This window comes from Bison bison, unplaced genomic scaffold, assembly GCF_000754665.1.
Source record: "Bison bison bison isolate TAMUID 2011002044 unplaced genomic scaffold, Bison_UMD1.0 scf7180017864368, whole genome shotgun sequence".
Taxonomy (NCBI): Eukaryota; Metazoa; Chordata; class Mammalia; order Artiodactyla; family Bovidae; genus Bison; species Bison bison.
In genome coordinates this window covers 2,786,956-2,804,477 of record NW_011494940.1, presented here as the reverse complement: position 1 = coordinate 2,804,477, position 17,522 = coordinate 2,786,956, and the positions used below count along the sequence as shown (strand labels likewise).

Genomic DNA, 17,522 nt, shown 5'->3' with positions numbered 1-17,522 from the left:
AAATGTTAAGTATATGCCAGTCATCCCAGCCTTCTTTATATCTGTCTTCTTCCCTCTATCTTTATAAAACATAAGATTCAAACCATTAGACACAGACCTTGCAAATATTTACTCCAAGACACTGTGCTGTAGAATCAGAAAGCACACGTCTGTTCACACTGACGTCTCCCTCTTAATGGATGTGTTTGGTTAGAGTTGCCATTTGCCAGGAGTTTGGACCCCACATCCCCAGTTCTGGGACTGGACGGTCACGTGACCCGACAGTAATGTCCTTTGTGCTCCAGCCTCAGGCCAGCAACCAGGGGTCTGTCACTGAGGCTTCGGAAGAGTGAGAAAAAGACGAAGCAAAGCGGATTACTTTTCTCGGTGCTGATTAAGGAAAAGCACAAGGAGATGTTTCCATTTTCCAGCGGCAGGTCATGTGGGTCAGTTCGTGCCCTGGCGTAGCAACTTGTTATTGCCACCAAATGAGTCAGCTGAGGGGAAGAACGTTTCACTTGAGAGGAACAATGTCAGAAAGGCTGTGAATGAAGTGGCGTCGTTCCCCTGAGAGAATGGCAGGCCATCCCGGTGCTGTCGAGCAGGAGAAGCCTGGTCCACTTGACTCGTCAGGATATTATTATCGTGATGGCAGAACTCTGCAAGCCCCCTTCCTCTCTTCCTCTCTCCCTTGCCCCTCTCCACCCCTCCTCGCCACCACCTCCATGGGACTCAGGCCTGTCAACCCCATTGGTCTGCCAAGGACCAGCATTTTCTGTGTCTTTCAGACTGAAAAACAGTACTCAGGAAAAAGAAAAGGATGACCCCAAGCATCAGACCCGAGGAGGAGGAGAGAGTCAAGGACCACGGAGCTGATGGGCAGGCCAGCCCCGGGGTAAGGGCCCAGATGAGGACCACACCCAGAAAGCAAGCCGGGAAGCGGGTGCTGGGAGCCACACAGACATTGCCTTCGGTAGGACAGAGTCCTAGGAAAAGGATCAAAACCAAGTTCCCCCTAGATTTAACAGTGCCACATCATTCCTGGTTATGTGACTCAGTGCTTCCAAAAGAAAAAAGAATTAAAGGCAAACACTGATTGCTTAGAGGTTTTTGAAAGCTCTACCTCTCTAAGGCAGTGGTTCACACAGGGACTTCTTAAAAATGCTAATTCTAGGCCTCCACCCCAGACCTATCTAATCCAAAATTCTGGGATGGGATCCAGCAGTGTGTGTGTTTAAGGAACAGGTGTTCCTGACACGCTCAGGCTGTAGGACCACAGCTCTAACGAGACACGTCACAGACATATCACACTGTGTCATACATATCTTCTGTCAGTGCTGTACTATATACTAATTCACTTATTTCACCATCACATAACCCTGTGGTGGAGATGCATTAGGGCTTCCCTGGTGCCTCAGTGGTAAAGAATCTGCCTGCAATGCAGGAGATGAAGAAGACTCAGGTTCAATCCCTGGATTGGGAAGATCCCCTGGAGGAGGGCATGGCAACCCACTCCAGTATTCTTGCCTGGAGAATCCCATGGACAGAGGAACCTGGCAGGCTACAGTCCACGGGGTTGCAAAGAGTCAGCTAGGACTGAAGCAATTGAGCACAAATAGATGCATAAATGTTCTCATTTCAGACAGGTGATAAGGCAAAAGGAAGCTTGTCTAAGGTCAAGCTACATGGGCCTTGAGCCCAGGCAGTGGGGCTCTTAGCTGGCCCACCTGACACTACCTTGCCACAGGCACACACAACCACACACCCGAGGGAAGTCAAGTCAGAGTGGCTGGCAGTCCCTGGAGGCTAGGGCTTCTCAAATTTGAGTGCGGTGCAAGCAAACCACTTAGGGATCGCATTAAAATTCAGATTAGGATTCATAGGCTCAGGAAGGGCCTGAGAACCCACGTTTCTTATAAGCTCCCCCTCAGGGTAGCCAAGTATCCAGGTGTGCCTGCCACTGAGGTGTTTTCAGGGCACAGAACTTTCAGTCTAAAACTGGGAATGTCCTCAGCCAACCTGGACAAGCTGGTCACCGGAGTCCCAGGCGATGCTAAAACTGCTGACCACACTTTGAGAAGCAAAAATGTGGGCCCTCAAGATGAAGAGTTTGGATTGTATTCAAGTATGATGAAAGTTTTGAGAGCATGGCATGGCATAATCTACCTTATACTTTTAAAAGATGACTTTGGCTACTCCATGGAGAAGAGACTATGAGAGGTAAGAATAAAGACAGAGAGACCAATAAAGAAGTTGCAATGATCCAAGCAGGAGCTGAAGCTGGTGGTGTTGGAGATGGAGAAAGGGAGCCAATATGGGTGGTGAGCCAATATGGGTGGTGAAGGAAAACAGCGCCAAGGATGAGTCCTAGGGTTTTCACTTCAGGTACAGCATTATCTTTTTAAAGAACAAGGCCAGAAAGAAATAAAAAGAACTTGGAAAGACTGAGCCATAGAATGAGAGAGAAAGATGCAGGAAAATGGTTGAACAGAGAGATGTGTGATTTTTTTTTTCCATAGCAAAACTCATTTACAAGTCTCAAGCAGAATTTGTAAAGGAGGTTCCACATAATGTCATAAATAGCTTAAATTTGTTCTGAAGATTAAATATGCCTGCTATGGTCTAGTCAAGGCTATGGTTTTTCCTGTGGTCATGTATGGATGTGAGAGTTGGACTGTGAAGAAGGCTGAGTGCCGAAGAATTGATGCTTTTGAATTGTGGTGTTGGAGAAGACTCTTGAGAGTCCCTTGGACTGCAAGGAGATCCAACCAGTCCATTCTAAAGGAGATCAGCCCTGGGATTTCTTTGGAAGGAATGATGCTAAAGCTGAAACTCCAGTACTTTGGCCACCTCATGGGAAGAGTTGACTCATTGGAAAAGACTCTGATGCTGGGAGGGATTGGGGGCAGGAGGAGAAGGGGATGACAGAGGATGAGATGGCTGGATGGCATCACTGACTCGATGTACGTGAGTCTCAGTGAACTCCGGGAGTTGGTGATGGACAGGGAGGCCTGGCGTGCTGTGATTCATGCGGTCGCAAAGAGTCGGACACGACTGAGCGACTGATCTGATGGTCTGAATTGTTTCTCCCCTAAAATGCACATATTAAAGTCTTCACCCTTCGTGTGATGGCATCGAGAGATGAGGCCCTCGTGGTGGGGATTAGTGTTCTTATAAGAGACACCAGAGACTTTTCTTCTCTCCACCTACTTGTGGGGCTTTCCAGGTGGTGCCAGTGGTAAAGAATCCACCTGCCAAAGGCAGGAGATATAAGAGACACAGGTTCGATCCCTGGGTCAGGAAGATCCCCTGGAGGAGGGCATGGCAACCCACTCCAGTATTCTTGCCTGGAGAATCCCATGGACAGAGGAGCCTGGTGGGCTGCAGTTCCATCAGAGTCACAAAGAGTCAGACACGACTGAAGGGACTTAGCTCACCTGACCCTGCAGCAACATGTACCAAGAAAAGGCCATGTGAGGATATAGCAAAGAGATAGCCATCTCCAACCCAAGGAGAGAGTCCCCACAAGACACTGACCATCTAAAAGACACTTTTAGAACTGTGAGGAATAAATTCCTATTATTTAAGCTACCAGTCTATAGTATTTTGTTATATAGCCCAGGCTGACTTCAATATTGCCCATTAATACATTCATTTCTTTTGAGAAGTCACTATGCAATGTGATGCACTTGATAATTGACCTATAGGGGAACATTAAGGGTCATCAGTAGGACCACAACAAACATCCCAGGTTGAGACTGGGATTCATCACTTGAGGTTCCAGTGTCCTGACATAACTGAATGGTGTCCAAATTAAGCACATTCACATCTCAGCTTCTCATCTTGCTGTGTGACCTGGAGCAAGTTCCTAAACCTTTCTGAGCCTCCATTTCCTCATCCGTAAAAATCAGAGGGAAGCATGTACCTCGTGGACTTGCAGACATCACATGAGATGATGCGTATAAAGTGCCTGGCACCATTAGGTATTCCACCATGTCTTTCTTACTTTTTCTCCTCTGTAAAACAATTTTATTTCTGAAAAGGCAGGAAAAATAGATCACAGTAATAAATAAGTAAGCTTTCCCAAGAAGCGACACATGACTGAAGAATTCACATTCATGCTCCGTGTCCAAGGGCACATCCCTCAGTCTCTGGGTGCCTTGGTGTCCTCTAGGAGACATGACACCTACCTTATAAGGTTACTGTGAGGAATGAATGAGATAAACACAGCACGCCTAGCACAGTGTCTGACACATTCAAGGAATGTCAGCAAGCATTATCATCCTTGTCACTGATCAAGACCATGGGACTCTTCAATCCTGAACATTCTAGGTAATTAGGCCAAAAATGTGAGAGAAATAAGAGGCTCACAGAAAGGCAAGTGGCGGGTAGATGCCCAATCCTGGGGAAACAGGAAGGGAAATTCAGGGCCAGACACCGGCTAGATTCCACCCCACAGCTTCCTCCTACCCGGTGTCTCATATCCGTCTCATTTCCTGGGGCCAAGACTACGTGTTCTCTTTTAGGAGCCCCAGTTACACGTGGCCCCATGAGGGCGTATGCCCAGTAAGTGCTCAGTAAACACTCACGTTTAGCTTATGTGGAAGGATTCGTGCACCATGTCTAAGAGTTAGCAAAGGTTGTGCCAGGACTGAGTCAGGCTCTGACAGTTTCGCCTGAGGCCAGTGAGACCCCCATAGGCAGTCAGCTTCTCAGCATCGCATAGCCACAGACAGGCCGTGACTCAGATCGTCCATCTGTGGTCTGCACATGCTCTGCTGGCCCAAAGGGCATGGAGGCGGGATGTAGGCACTCTCGTCAAGAGGGCCAGGTGCCAGACACCCGCATCGCCTAGAGACTCATAACAACCCCACAGGGGCAGCAAGATGGTTCTCTCTGTTTCATGGATGAGGCAACAAAGGAGCAGAGAAGTGTAACTGACCCACATCCATACACAGAAGATGGCAAGGTGGCCAGGTCATGATTCGCACATGGGCCGGGCCAACTCCAGTGCCATTTTCTCAGCCACAGGGTCCAGAGTGTGGATGATCCACCGGTTTGGAGAGCTGACTCTAAGTATACCTTCGAGGTCAGAGCAACCCCTCAGATTCTTCTTTGCTTTGGAATCTATAAACTGTTCAGTAAAATAATAATTCACCTAAGGAACACCCGTGTTCCAAATTTGCTCTTTAGGGAGTGGGCAGCTCACTTTTTCAGACAGAGCCCTGGATCAAAGCCTGAACTTCCTGTGTCAAGGTTGGGTAAGTGGTGGGGTGGGTTGTGTGGGTTATAAAGCTTCTCAGGCACCTTTCAGAGTGATCCAAAATTCTTAAGCTCATGCAAAACATAACTTTCACTCTCTCTCTTGAAGCTGTATCTGCTGCCCCTGGGCCATATGCTAGAGGACAGAGATGTCAGAAGACTAACATCTGTTCCATCTTCCCCATCAGTGTGGCAATGACATCATATGCTTCTTTTAGATAATTTGCACATTATCAGACTAATTTTCAGATTATCTAATCAGCCGACATTACCCTTAATCAACTCAGCTCTCCTCTTTCAGTTCTGCAGAGTACAGCGTGCCCTCCACAGGCACACTGGGGTGGGGACTTTTCTTCTCTTGACAGATATTGAGAGCCTAGCTATATGCCAGGCCACCGCTATTAAACAGAAGACTGAGCCCTCTTGGGACTGAGGGCAACCCGACTTCCATGCCAGGAACCTGAGACATAGGCTTGGAATAAATTTTATAGATCCATATATTAAAACACATTTCCTTCATAGAAGCTCCAAGTATGTTGTAGAGAGCATTCTACAATCATTTATGCTATTAAATAAGAAAGAGATGCCATACCACCATTAATAATGTGTGTGTATGTGTGTGCACGTGCGTGCATACTGTTGAGTCCAACTCTTTGCAACCCCATGGACTGTAGCCTGCCAGGCTCCTCTGTCCATGAAATTTTCTAGGCAAGACTGCTGGAGTGGGTTGCCATTTCCTTCTCCAGGAGATCTTTCCAACCCAGGGATTGAACCCCCATCTCTTGTGTCTCCAACATTGGCAGGCAGGTTCTTTACCAGCTGAGCCACCACAGAAGCCCAACAGTTAATAATACGCCACATATATTTCTCTATAAATCATTTATTCTTACTTCTAGTGATGACTCTCCTTTTCCTTTGTTGTTCAGTCACTAAGTTAAGTCACTAAGTCATGTCCAGCTCTTTACGACCCTGGACTGCAGCAGGCCGGGCTCCTCTGTCCTCCACTGCCTCCTGGAGTTTGCTCAAATTCATGTCTATTGAGTCGGTGATGCTATCTAACCACCTCATCCTCTGCCACCCCCTTCTCCTTTTGCCTTCAATCCTCCCCAGCATCTGAATCTTTTCCAATGAGTCAGCTCTTCACATCAGGTGGCCTACTTCAGCATCAGTCCTTCCAATGAATATTCAGGGTTGATTTCCTTTAGAATTGGCTGGTTTGATCTCCTTGCAGTCCAAGGGACTCTCAAGAGTTTTCCCCAGCGCCGCATTTCAAAAGCATCAATTCTTCAGCCCATAGCGCTCTTTATGGTCCAACTCTCACATCCATACATGACTACTGGAAAAACCAGAGATTTGACTATACAGACCTTTGCTGACAAAGTGATGTCTCTGCTTTTTAATACGATGTCTAGGTTTGTTATAGCTTTCCTTCCAAGAAGTAAGCATCTTTTAATTTCATGGCTGCAGTCACCATACACAGTGATTTGGGGGCCCAAGAAAATAAAGTCTCCTTTTCCTATAGGATGACAACTACCCAGCCTGGCAGAGAAGATACTTAAAGCTGTGGCCCTTGCCCATGTTTCCACCATTTCTGCAATGCCACTGTCAAACCCAACTACTACTAATTGTCTGAACACAACATGCTACTTCACACCTCTGCCCCTGTGCACACAGTTCCCCGTGCTTGGGAAGCTCTCTCCCACCCAGTCAATTTCTCCTTGTTCTTCAAGGGCTAACTTGAAGGCCACTTCCTCAGGGAAGCCTTTGCAAATCCCCTCATGTTTTTTAAATGTTCTCGTGTTCTGAAGCTTTCATTGTCCTGCAGGACTTTTTAAAACCCAGATTGCTGGGGCTTCACTGGTAGCTCAGTGGTAAAGAATCTGCTTGCCAATGCAGGAGACATGGGTTCGATCCCTGATCCAGGAAGAGCTCACGTGCTGTGGAGCAACTAAGGCCGCATGTGCCACAACTGTTGAACCAGTGCTCCAGACCCCGGGAGCTACAACTACTGAGCCCACACACCCTAGAGGCTGTGTTCTGCAGCTAGAGAAGCCACCAGCAATGAGAAGCCTGCGGCCCCCAACTAGCAAGTAGCCCCTGCTCGTCGCAACTAGAGAAAGCCCACGTGCAGCAACAAAGACCTAACACAGCCAAAACACAAATTAAATAAATAAATAAAATTATTAAAACACACACACACAGAGTGCTGACCAGCACCCTCAGAGTCTGTTTCTGAAGGTCTGGTGGAGCCAGAAAACTGCATTCCCAGCAAGTTCCCAGGTGATGCTGAAGCCACGCTTAGAGCACTGCTGCCCTTGGAGTAGAAAGTGTGCCATGCTCTTGAGCCCTTGGCTTCCTTCACCAGACTCTGTACAAACCCTATTACACATTCCTGCTCACGACTGCGTGCTCTCCAAGGTCGGGGACCAAGACAGTATTTGATACATGATTGTTAAACCAACAGATGGATGGATGGATGGATGGATAGATGGATGGACGGACTGATTAATATACTAGACTGAATTTATTCACACAGCTTTTTCATACAGGTCCATGACCTCAGAAATGCCCATACTCGCACCACCCACAAAGAAAGATACCTTGAAAACATCGTCTATAATAGATTACCACTGTGCAAAGAAGATAAAAAGAAATTCAAGAAGAGCTTTGACATTGTGAGCCTGTGTCAAAGGAGTTTTGAATTGTAACCCAGTGCTGTTTACCAATGGAGAAGGCAATGGCACCCCACTCCAGTACTCTTGCCTGGAAAATCCCAGGGATGGGGGAGGCTGGTGGGCTGCAGTCCATGGGGTCGCTAAGAGTCAGACACAACTGAGCAACTTCACTTTCCCTTTTCGCTTTCATGCATTGAAGAAGGAAATGGCAACCCACTCCAGTGTTCTGGAGAATCCTAGGGACGGCGGAGCCTGGTGGGCTGCCATCTATGGGGTCACACAGAGTCGGACACGACTGAAGCGACTTAGCAGCAGCAGCGGCTGTTTACCAAGGTGGCATTGACGGAGTCACAACAGGACGCCCCTGAGTGGCAGCTGTCAGAGTCCAAACCTGCCCAAACCTTCCCTCCATCTATTCACATAAATACAGTCTATGTATGTGTGTGTCTGTCTGTCTGTCTATCTGTACGCATATAGGCACATATGTGCGAGTGACATTTGTAGAAAGTAGATGAAGGGGTCTAATGGTGGTCTAGTGGCTAAGATGCCTTGCTCCCAAGGCAGGAGGCGTAAGTTCGATTCTTGGTCAGGGAACTAGATCCCACATCAACTAAAGATCATGCCACAGTGAAGATCAAAGATCCTATGTGCCAAAACTAAGACCCAGCACAGCCAGATAAATAAATAAAATATTTTTTTAAAAAGAAGAAGAAAGTAGATGAAGGTGGGCAGAGAAATATTAATAGAAGAAGTAGGAAGAATCCAGCCTCCTACAGGGAGGAGAAGGGTAGCAGCTCAGGCAGGGAGGACCCCATCAGAAAAGTCCTGTCTGTCAAGGAGGGGTGTCTGAGCTCCACACAGCCCTGCACTGCCTGGAGTTTAGGCAGAGAGGGAAGGGCACATAGCAAAGGGGACAGATGTGCGGGGAGGCAAGCAGCATATATCCAGGAGAAAATGCGGGCCCAGGAGAGGAACAAAGGCAGCAGAGCTGGGAGGCGGCGGGAGGCCGGAGAAGCACAGCACAGGGCAGCATGGGGCGGAGGGCAGGGGCAGTCAGAGCCGGTTCCAGCACTCCACTCTGCCCTTTCAGCAGCGGCAGGAGCAGGGATGAGCAATGGGCTTTGCTGGAGACGCAGCTGGGGGGAAGCACAAGGGACAGCAGGAGGACCAAAGTCAAAAGGTCTCTGCGGCTGCAGGTGGTGCAAAGGCAGATGCCCGTGACATCTCCAGTGTCTGTAAGGGCAGCTTTTCCCACAGGCCTGTGCTCACAAGCAGCTGGGGTCACCCTGCGGCTCTGCTCAAAGGGGAAAAAGTCAGCATTCCCACCTCGCTGGCATCCAGAACCTTTTCTGCGGGGGAACTGGAGATGAACCTCCCGGATGGAGCGCTCCTGCCTCCCTCCCGCACTCCAAAAGCCTTGCCAAGGGAGGATCACAGGCTGAGACCTTGGAATGCTGCCGAAGCTTGTCACCTTCGATTCCCCGCACAGCCCCTGTAGCATTTAGGGGCAGGATGGGTGTCCCACCACCAAACAGCGGGGGCAGCTAATGACTAGGTATTGATGATGCTGGCAATTAGAGCACATGGGAACATGGTGAGGGGGCCGCTCACCAGGGACGTGTGGGAGGGAGCAGGGCACACACTCGGAGTGGCAAACAGTCAGTGTTTGTGTGCAGGGGGCCCAGGAAGAGAGCTGCTGTCTCTTGGATTCATCCAGAGAAATTGGGGAAGAGGGGAGGGAGGGCTCTGTGGACACTGAGGGTATCTCTGTTGCAGCCCATCTCCCCTATCCCTGCTAGTAAAATTAGAGTTAATCACAGACTTCTCAGAGGCCTTGGGAGGAGATGTTGTCAAAATGGTGCTTGTGAGGGTTCTTGAACCTTCCTCGTATGAGAAGGCCCTGGATGAGCCCAGCAACAGCTGTTGTTTTTCTATGCAGTTTAAACCCCTCCAGTGGTTGCATGATCCTTTATGAAGAACCCAATTTCTCATGACCAGGATGAGAGGAGGGGGATGGAGCAGGGCTGGAACAAGAGTGCTCACTGGCAAACCCCCCGAGAGAGGGGAGCACATGGCTGGATACTCAGGGATTCGTCTCCATCCAGGAGAAAAGATGCAGCTTCCTCCCTAAGCAAGGCTGCCCAGCCTCACGGTGAGGACATAAGGACAATGACCCACAAGACTGTGTGAGGAGATCCCGGTGGACGGAGAATAACAGGGGCCAGTGCCCACCTTGGAAGTCAACAGACAGCTGGGAGGGGCCCGCAGGAACGGCTAAGGAGGAGTCCACTTGGGGCCCATGGTATACCTGGAGGTCACAAGGAACCCTCCTCTGTGGCTGCCATCACCATGCACACACACACAAAAAGATCCAGACCAAAGAGAGGCACGCCTAACCCTGTGGCGTGGGGAACAAAACGGCCTGTCATTCGAGAAGAGATTTAAAGGAGATACCCAGGTGGCTCAGTCGGTAAAGAATCTGCCTGCAATGCAGGAGACCTGGGTTCTATCCCTGGATCAGGGAGATCCCCTAAAGAAGGAAATGGCAACCCACTCCAGTATTCTTGCCTGGCAAATCCCATGAACAGAGGAACCTGGAGGGCTACAGGCCATGGGATCGCAAAGAGTCAGACACGACTTAGCAACTAAACCACCACTACCATAAAGGAGATAAAGTGTCAGTCACTCAGTTGTGTCCAACTCTTTGTGACCCCATGGACTGTGGCCCACCAGGCTCCTCTGTCCTTGGAATTCTCCAGGCAAGAATACTGGAGTGGGTTGCCATTTCTTTCTGCAGGGGATCTCCCCGACCCAGGGATTGAACCCAGGTCTCCCACATTGCAGGCAAACTCTTTACCAACTGAGCCACCAGGGAAGCCCTTAAAGGGGAGATAAGCCAGCGCCAGTTGCTGTTGTTTAGTCACTAAGTCATGTCCAGCTCTTTGTGACCCCATGGACTGTAGCCGCCAGGCTCCTCTGCCCACGAGATTTTCCAGGCAAGAATACTGGAGTGGGTTGTCATTTCCTTCTCCAGGGGGTCTTCCCGACCCAGGGATTAAACTCATGTCTCTTGCTTTGGCAGGTGGATTCTTTACCACTGAGCCACCAAGGAAGCCCACAAGCCAGCACTGGGGGGAGTGGGAAATAACACCAAACGATAAATAGTTTAGAGAGAGCAACCTTTGCTAATCAACGCCTCCCAGATAGCAACCTAAATCAAAGGAAGGCACTCATGGCCTCCTCGAGGCAGGAGACAATAGCTATGCCTTGACCACTTAGATCAGAGACAGGAGGAGAGGAGAGATGGCAGAATGCAAAACCCAGCTGATTGGTACGGGTCAATGTATATTCCTTTCTGGAAGATAAGGGTGATGAGACCAAGGGAACCTCTCCCCAGGGAGAAGGCAGAGACCTCAGCGTTGTGACTACTCAGAAGCTGACATGCGGAGGAGGGCACCTCCTGCCTGCTTTCAGGTCCTGTCCAGATAACAACAGTTGGTGAGAAAATAAACAGTCGGGCTTGCACCAGAAGAGAGGTTCACGAAGGGCTTGAATTCTTAAAGAGACTGAGAATTAAAGAAGGTGCTATGGTCTGAATCATGTCCCCCCCAAACTCACATGTTGAACTCTAACCCCCAGGATATGACTATATTTGGATCTAAGACCTTTAAAGAGATGATGAAAAAGCACAAGTTAGAATGAGACTGTTAGGATGGGCCCTAATCCAAGCTAACTGGTGTCCTTATAAAAAGAGGAAATCTGGACACACACATAACCTCAGAAGTACATGTGCACAACGGGATGACCACATGAGAGGCAGCAGGAGGGCGGCCACCTGCAAACCAAGGAGAGGGGCCTCCAAGGACACCCACCCTGATGACACCTTGATGTGGGGCTTCTAGCTCCAGAACTGTGAGAAAACAAATCACTGGTAAGCCAGTCAGCCTTTGGTACTTTGTTGGGGCAATCCGAGGAACTAAGACAGAAGGCAATGCTACAAAGGGAAAGTGGATTGGGGGTTAAGGGAGAACCCAGACTAATCCAAAGAAAGGTTTTGGCCAACATGTGTTCATTGTCTCAAACACTGGCTGAAGGCAGTCAATTCACATCAGTTGACTGAGTTGACTGACTGACTTGCACAGGAGTCATCCTCAAACTCCAGAATCTGAATATTTTTAAAGGTCTGATCCCTTGTATTTCATTGACTTGTTCGCTAAAGGAACCCCTACCACAAAATCTTCTGAACAAAATAGAAAACACTGGCATGTCCACAATTATTCCTCACCCCATCATCCTAGAATGACCCACATTTTGAAGCAAGCCCTAAAGATCCCATCATCCCATCCCATCCTGAGTTTGGGGTGGGTCCAGAAACCTTAAAGAATGTCATAGAGGGAAGTCACGTGGTGAATGCTAAGCCCTTTGCGACTCTCTAATTCATAAATGGAAGCTGAAGAAGGAAAGAAAGAATAGAAATGGAAACACAAATTTCAGAATCATTTTGGCTCTCCAGAGCCCAGCATCCCCAATGACAAGCACACTCAGGTCATGTTTGCTGATTGAGGGCTCAAGGGAAGAGCATGGAAAATCTAGGGTAGTATTTTTTTACCCAAATTGTGACCTTACGAGAGCCAAGACGATGGATCAAGAATATCCTGTGTCTCTTATGGCCAAGGAGACATTTGGAAGGTCTGTCTGAACTGACACACCCCAGAGCTTTGCCCAACTCAGATTAGCAGCTGTGAATGGATCTTCTAGAGCTGGGGAAAAAGGCTGCCAGGTCTGGCATTTGACGATAGCCAGGTAAAGAGGTTTCCCTTGGCCTTAACACTTACCTTCTGTCCTCTGGGAACAGAGCTGTGTGTGCCACCCCTGCTCAGCCCACTCTAAGCCTGGGGCTCCGCTGACCTACAGGGGTATTTGGGAGGCTGAAATAGCCAACTCATCACAAATCATTGAGACCAATCCACAAGTGCCAGCAGACAATCCCACAGGTGAACAGAAAGGAAAGCTTGTAGCCCTGCCCATCCACCTTACCACTCACCCAACCCAACACCTGGGAACTCACGTCTGTGGTTCTCGTTTCTGTGGTTGGGTGGGGACCGGGTCTCCTGGTCTTGGGCCTCATCCCCCTCCTCGCTGGCCAGATGAGTGTGAGCATAGTGGTAGCTGAGTCCCGGCCGGTTCTTGTAGCGCTTGCCGCAGACTAGAGAAGAAAAGAAGAAAGGAAAACAAAAATGTCAGCAACGTCTGCAGCCGCTGCCATCAATCTCCCAGGCAGTGGCTCATCCATCCACCCCAGAGCCAGTTTCCTTGAAAAAGTGTCTCCCACTCCCAACACCCCTCACCCACTGGACAGAACCAACAGCACTATAACAGCACGGACCCAGGTAAAGAAAAACCCCAGAAGTTGAACTGAGTAAGAGCACCATCATTTCCTAGCTGTGAGACCCTGGGAAAGTCACTTGCCCTCTCTGCCTCAGGTTTCTTCAGAGGAAAAATGAGAATCACAATAGTACTTCACTCTTGAGTTGTTATGATGAGTTAATCTCTGTGCAAAGCACTTGAGAACAGAGCTGGGCACACGGGAAGGGTGGTCGTTATTATAACTTTGAAGTTAAAAGGTATTAGGAGTCTATTTTGGCTTCCCAAGTGGTGCTAGTGGTAAAGAACCACCTGCCAATGCAAGAGATGTAGGAGGAGCAAGTCCAATCCCTGGGTCAGGAAGATCCACTGGAGAAGGGCATGGCAACCCACTTCAGTATTCTTGCCTGGAGAATCCCACGGACAGAGGATCCTAGCAGGCTGTAGTCCATAGGGTCACAAAGTGAGACATGACTGAAGCGACTTAGCACGCACAGACTGGAGTCTATTTAATTTAATCCAATGTCCCGTATATGGATGAGGCAAGTGAGGCCCAGCAAGGCTAAGCGATGTGCCTGGGAACACACAGCCAGTTATGGATGAGCCAGCCACCGGAACCCAGGCCTCCTGGACTCCTGTGCAGTTCTCCTTCTGCCACCCTCTGGTTGACTCTGTATGAAGTACAAAAGCTTTATGTGGACCATATTTTTGATGTGATTTTTGTGCCAGAAAAACACATTCCATTTCCACCATGAAAACCATAAATCCAAGGCATCCTTGGTAAATGTGCTAGCCAGGAGCTTGTGTCTTTGATGGCCCAAGGAGTCTCTGATACCCCAAATCTCTAAAAAATGTGTCCCGGCAGGCCCTACTACTCAAGTGGACAGTCGGAGACAAGGGCAACAAGCAACACAAATATGGTTTCTTGGGGCCAAAAAGATGAAAGGACAGCTCCCTTGGTTGTCTGCTCAGCACATAAATGGCTAAGACTAGACCACTGTCACCCCCCTGCCTACCACAAAGCCCAACATCCCAGCCCCTGGAGGGATGGCACTTCTGGTGGCAGAAGTCTTGAGGGTCTTCAGGTAAAAATCCTGTGCTGACCCTCTCATCTTGCCCCCACCTCTCCCCAGCAGAGCAAACCCCACCCAATATGCTGGACCAGCTGAAATTGGCAGCTTTAAGAGACTCTCCCTTCACATGCCTGGGTTATAGCTGTGATAGTAAACACTTCACAAGGTGGAAAGAGCACAGGCTTCATCATCAGACATGGGTTCAAATCCCACTTTCAGGGGCCAAAGTTGACCAGCTGCATGACCTCCACAGTATAGAGAAGAGCTGTGACACAATGCTCTTACCAGCCTCCCTTATTATTTCTGGTGGGGTTTCCTTTCTTTCCTCGTGGCTTAGACAGTAAAGAATCCACCTGCAATGCAGGAGACCTGGGTTCGATCCCTGAGTCAGGAAGATCCCCTGGAGAAGGGAATGGCTACTCACTCCAGTGTTCTTGCCTGGAGAATTCCATGGACAGAGGAGCTTCACAGAGTACAGTCCACGGGATCTCAGAGTGGGACATATCCGAGCAACTTTTTTTTCCTTTCTTACTAGATTCTCTTGGGTTTTTCAAGTATTATAACCTCAGCAAAAATAGATAATGTCATCTCTTCTTTCTCATATTTATACAAACTATTTTATCTTCTTAGCTTAATTCATTTGTAAGAATCACCAAGACCATATTCTAAGACAGCAAAAGTAAGTTTTTCCTATTGTAGTGAAATTGCATTTAGTGATTCGCTGTTTAGAATTCACTGTAAGTGACTAGGCTGTATTCTCTATCAAGTTTAAGTAGTTCGTCTTATTCCTGGGTTAGTTTTATTACAGGAGAATTTTACCAGCTGGCCTTTCAGCATCTACTAATATATGACGCTACTTTAGTTTGTTGATATGGTGAATTACATTGATTTCCTAATGCTTCCAACTATTGAGCCATTCTTGCATTCCTAGAATGTACCCCCTTTGATTGGAGCGTATTATCTTTTTTATATGCTGCTGCATTCTATTTTCTAATTTTACATCTACACTCAGACTTGAGATAGGTCTATAATTTTTCACCTGTCTTTTATCTTGCTTTTCAGTCACATAGTTATGTTGACTTCCAAAAACGAATTGAGTTCTCTGTGAAATTGAATAAGACACATAATCCCTATGTGACTTTTTTTTTAATCTGAAAACACCAATAGTACTACCTACCTTGAAGGATTATAAGTAACATTTGTAAAGTATCTCATTCAGTACCCATCACCTAAAAGATGCTCAAGAAACAGTAGTGAGGGTGAGGGGCTTCAGTGTGGTCTACCACAGGAGACCACAGGAGGCGCCGGACCCTCCTGGAAGAGGGGCTTTCACCTTTACCTCTACTACGGAATCTGGCAATTGTCTGGACTATCTCAACAAGGTGAGAGTCTGAAATTCAAGTGTTGATCAAGTTGTTGACCTAGTAACTATAAATTCAAGTCCTGCAATTGGCTTCCCTCTCTCTCTCTCCTCTTTACGGGCACACATAAATATTGCAAAACAAATAATAACATGGCACTACACATCTCAATTCCATTTCACTCAGGAAACGGGCCCTAAGGAGACCTCTGAGGCACACTGTGGGCCTGCTTGTGGCTTTTTCTATTTAACCTTTTAAATGATCTAAGGGCAATAAACAGCAAATTACGGGGTCACTGGACATAAATTCATTTTATTACCAAGCATATTACTGGTGAGGAGTAAATGTGTTTATTAAAATAAGGACAATAACATCAGTACTGATACGGGGACACCTCAGCCGCCTCTGCAGCTCTCCCACCACACGCGCCTCCGCATTTTATTTGAGTCGTTTTGTTGTGATTACAGCTTGTTGTTGTTGTTTTAGTCACTAAGTTGTATCTGACTCTTTTGTGACCCATGGACTGTAACCCACCAGGCCCCTCTATCCGGGGGAGTTCCCAGGCAAGAATACTGGAGTGGGTTGCTGTTTCCTTCTCCAGGGGATCTTCCCAACCCAGGGATCAAACCTGGGTCTCCTGCATTGATAGGTGGATTATTATTTTTTTAGTTTATGTATTTATTTTAATTGGAGGCTAATTACTTTACACTATTATAGTGGTTTTTGCCTTATATCAATATCAATCAGCCATGGGTATACATGTGTCCCCCCATCGTGACGCCTCCCCGCCTCCCTCCCCACCCCATCCCTCTGGGTTTTCCCAGAGCACCAGTTTTGAGTGCCCAGTCAGGTGGATTCTTTACCACTGAGCCACCATACTGTCTTCCTTAATCACAGAATCCCAGGATCTTAAGAGTCATGTGGTCTAACTAGCTATCCAATTGTTTTATTCCCACGAACATTCTAGATGCTTTTCTGGAACAACTCCACTGATGGGGAACTCACTACCCACCCGAGCGGACATTTCTTCTTTGATTTCCTTAAATTATGGCCAGGACTGCACTGGAGGGCCTCTCCTAGGACCGTTTCATATCAATTTCCTCTTGATGGCAACGACTCTACCTCTCATGCTGCCAAACACATTTTACACCTTCAAAACATACCCACTGAATAGCTGTTGAGTGAACCCAGCAACACTTTGTAGAAAACCAGGAGATCGGGGAAGAGGTAGGTGTGCAGAACCGGCTCCATCTATCCACATTAATCTCACACTGCTAATGCTAATGCTAAGTCACTTCAGTCGTGTCCGACTCTGTGCGACCCCATAGACGGCAGCTCACCAGGCTCCCCAGTCCCTGGGATTCTCCAGGCAAGAACACTGGAGTGGATTGCCATTTCCTTCTCCAATGCAGGAAAGTGAAAAATGAAAGTGAAGTCGCTCAGCCGTGTCCGACTTTTAGCGACCCCATGGACTGCAGCCTACCAGGCTCCTCTGTCCATGGGATTTTCAAGGCAAGAGTACTGGAGTGGGGTGCCATTGCCTTCTCTGAATCTCACACTAATAGTTCTTAAAAGCTACAAAACCAAATCCAAGCAAAAAGCTTCCCTTATCTCCTTCCCCAACATCACAGACAGTAACTGTCTTAGAGCAGATCCTTTTGCTAGAAGAGAGATTCTCAAAGAGTAATCCCCAGACCAGCACCTTCAGCAGCACCTGGGAAGCTGTTAGAGACGCAGATTCTTGGGTTCTGCCCCAGGCCTACCAGATCAGAAAGTCTGGGGTAGAGCCTGGCAATCTGTGTGCTAAC

The 17,522-nt window shown here is 48.0% G+C and overlaps 1 protein-coding gene across 5 annotated transcripts in view; it reads right to left on the bottom strand.

The window, feature by feature from the left end:
* DPF3 (D4, zinc and double PHD fingers, family 3) overlaps positions 1-17,522 on the bottom strand; it is a 295,296-nt gene that overhangs the window by 83,024 nt on the left and 194,750 nt on the right. For all 5 annotated transcript variants that reach the window (XM_010855808.1, XM_010855812.1, XM_010855809.1 and 2 more), the window contains one exon: positions 12,985-13,122. In XM_010855808.1, the coding sequence (XP_010854110.1) occupies positions 12,985-13,122 (138 nt within the window). The remainder of the gene's footprint in view (positions 1-12,984; positions 13,123-17,522) is intronic.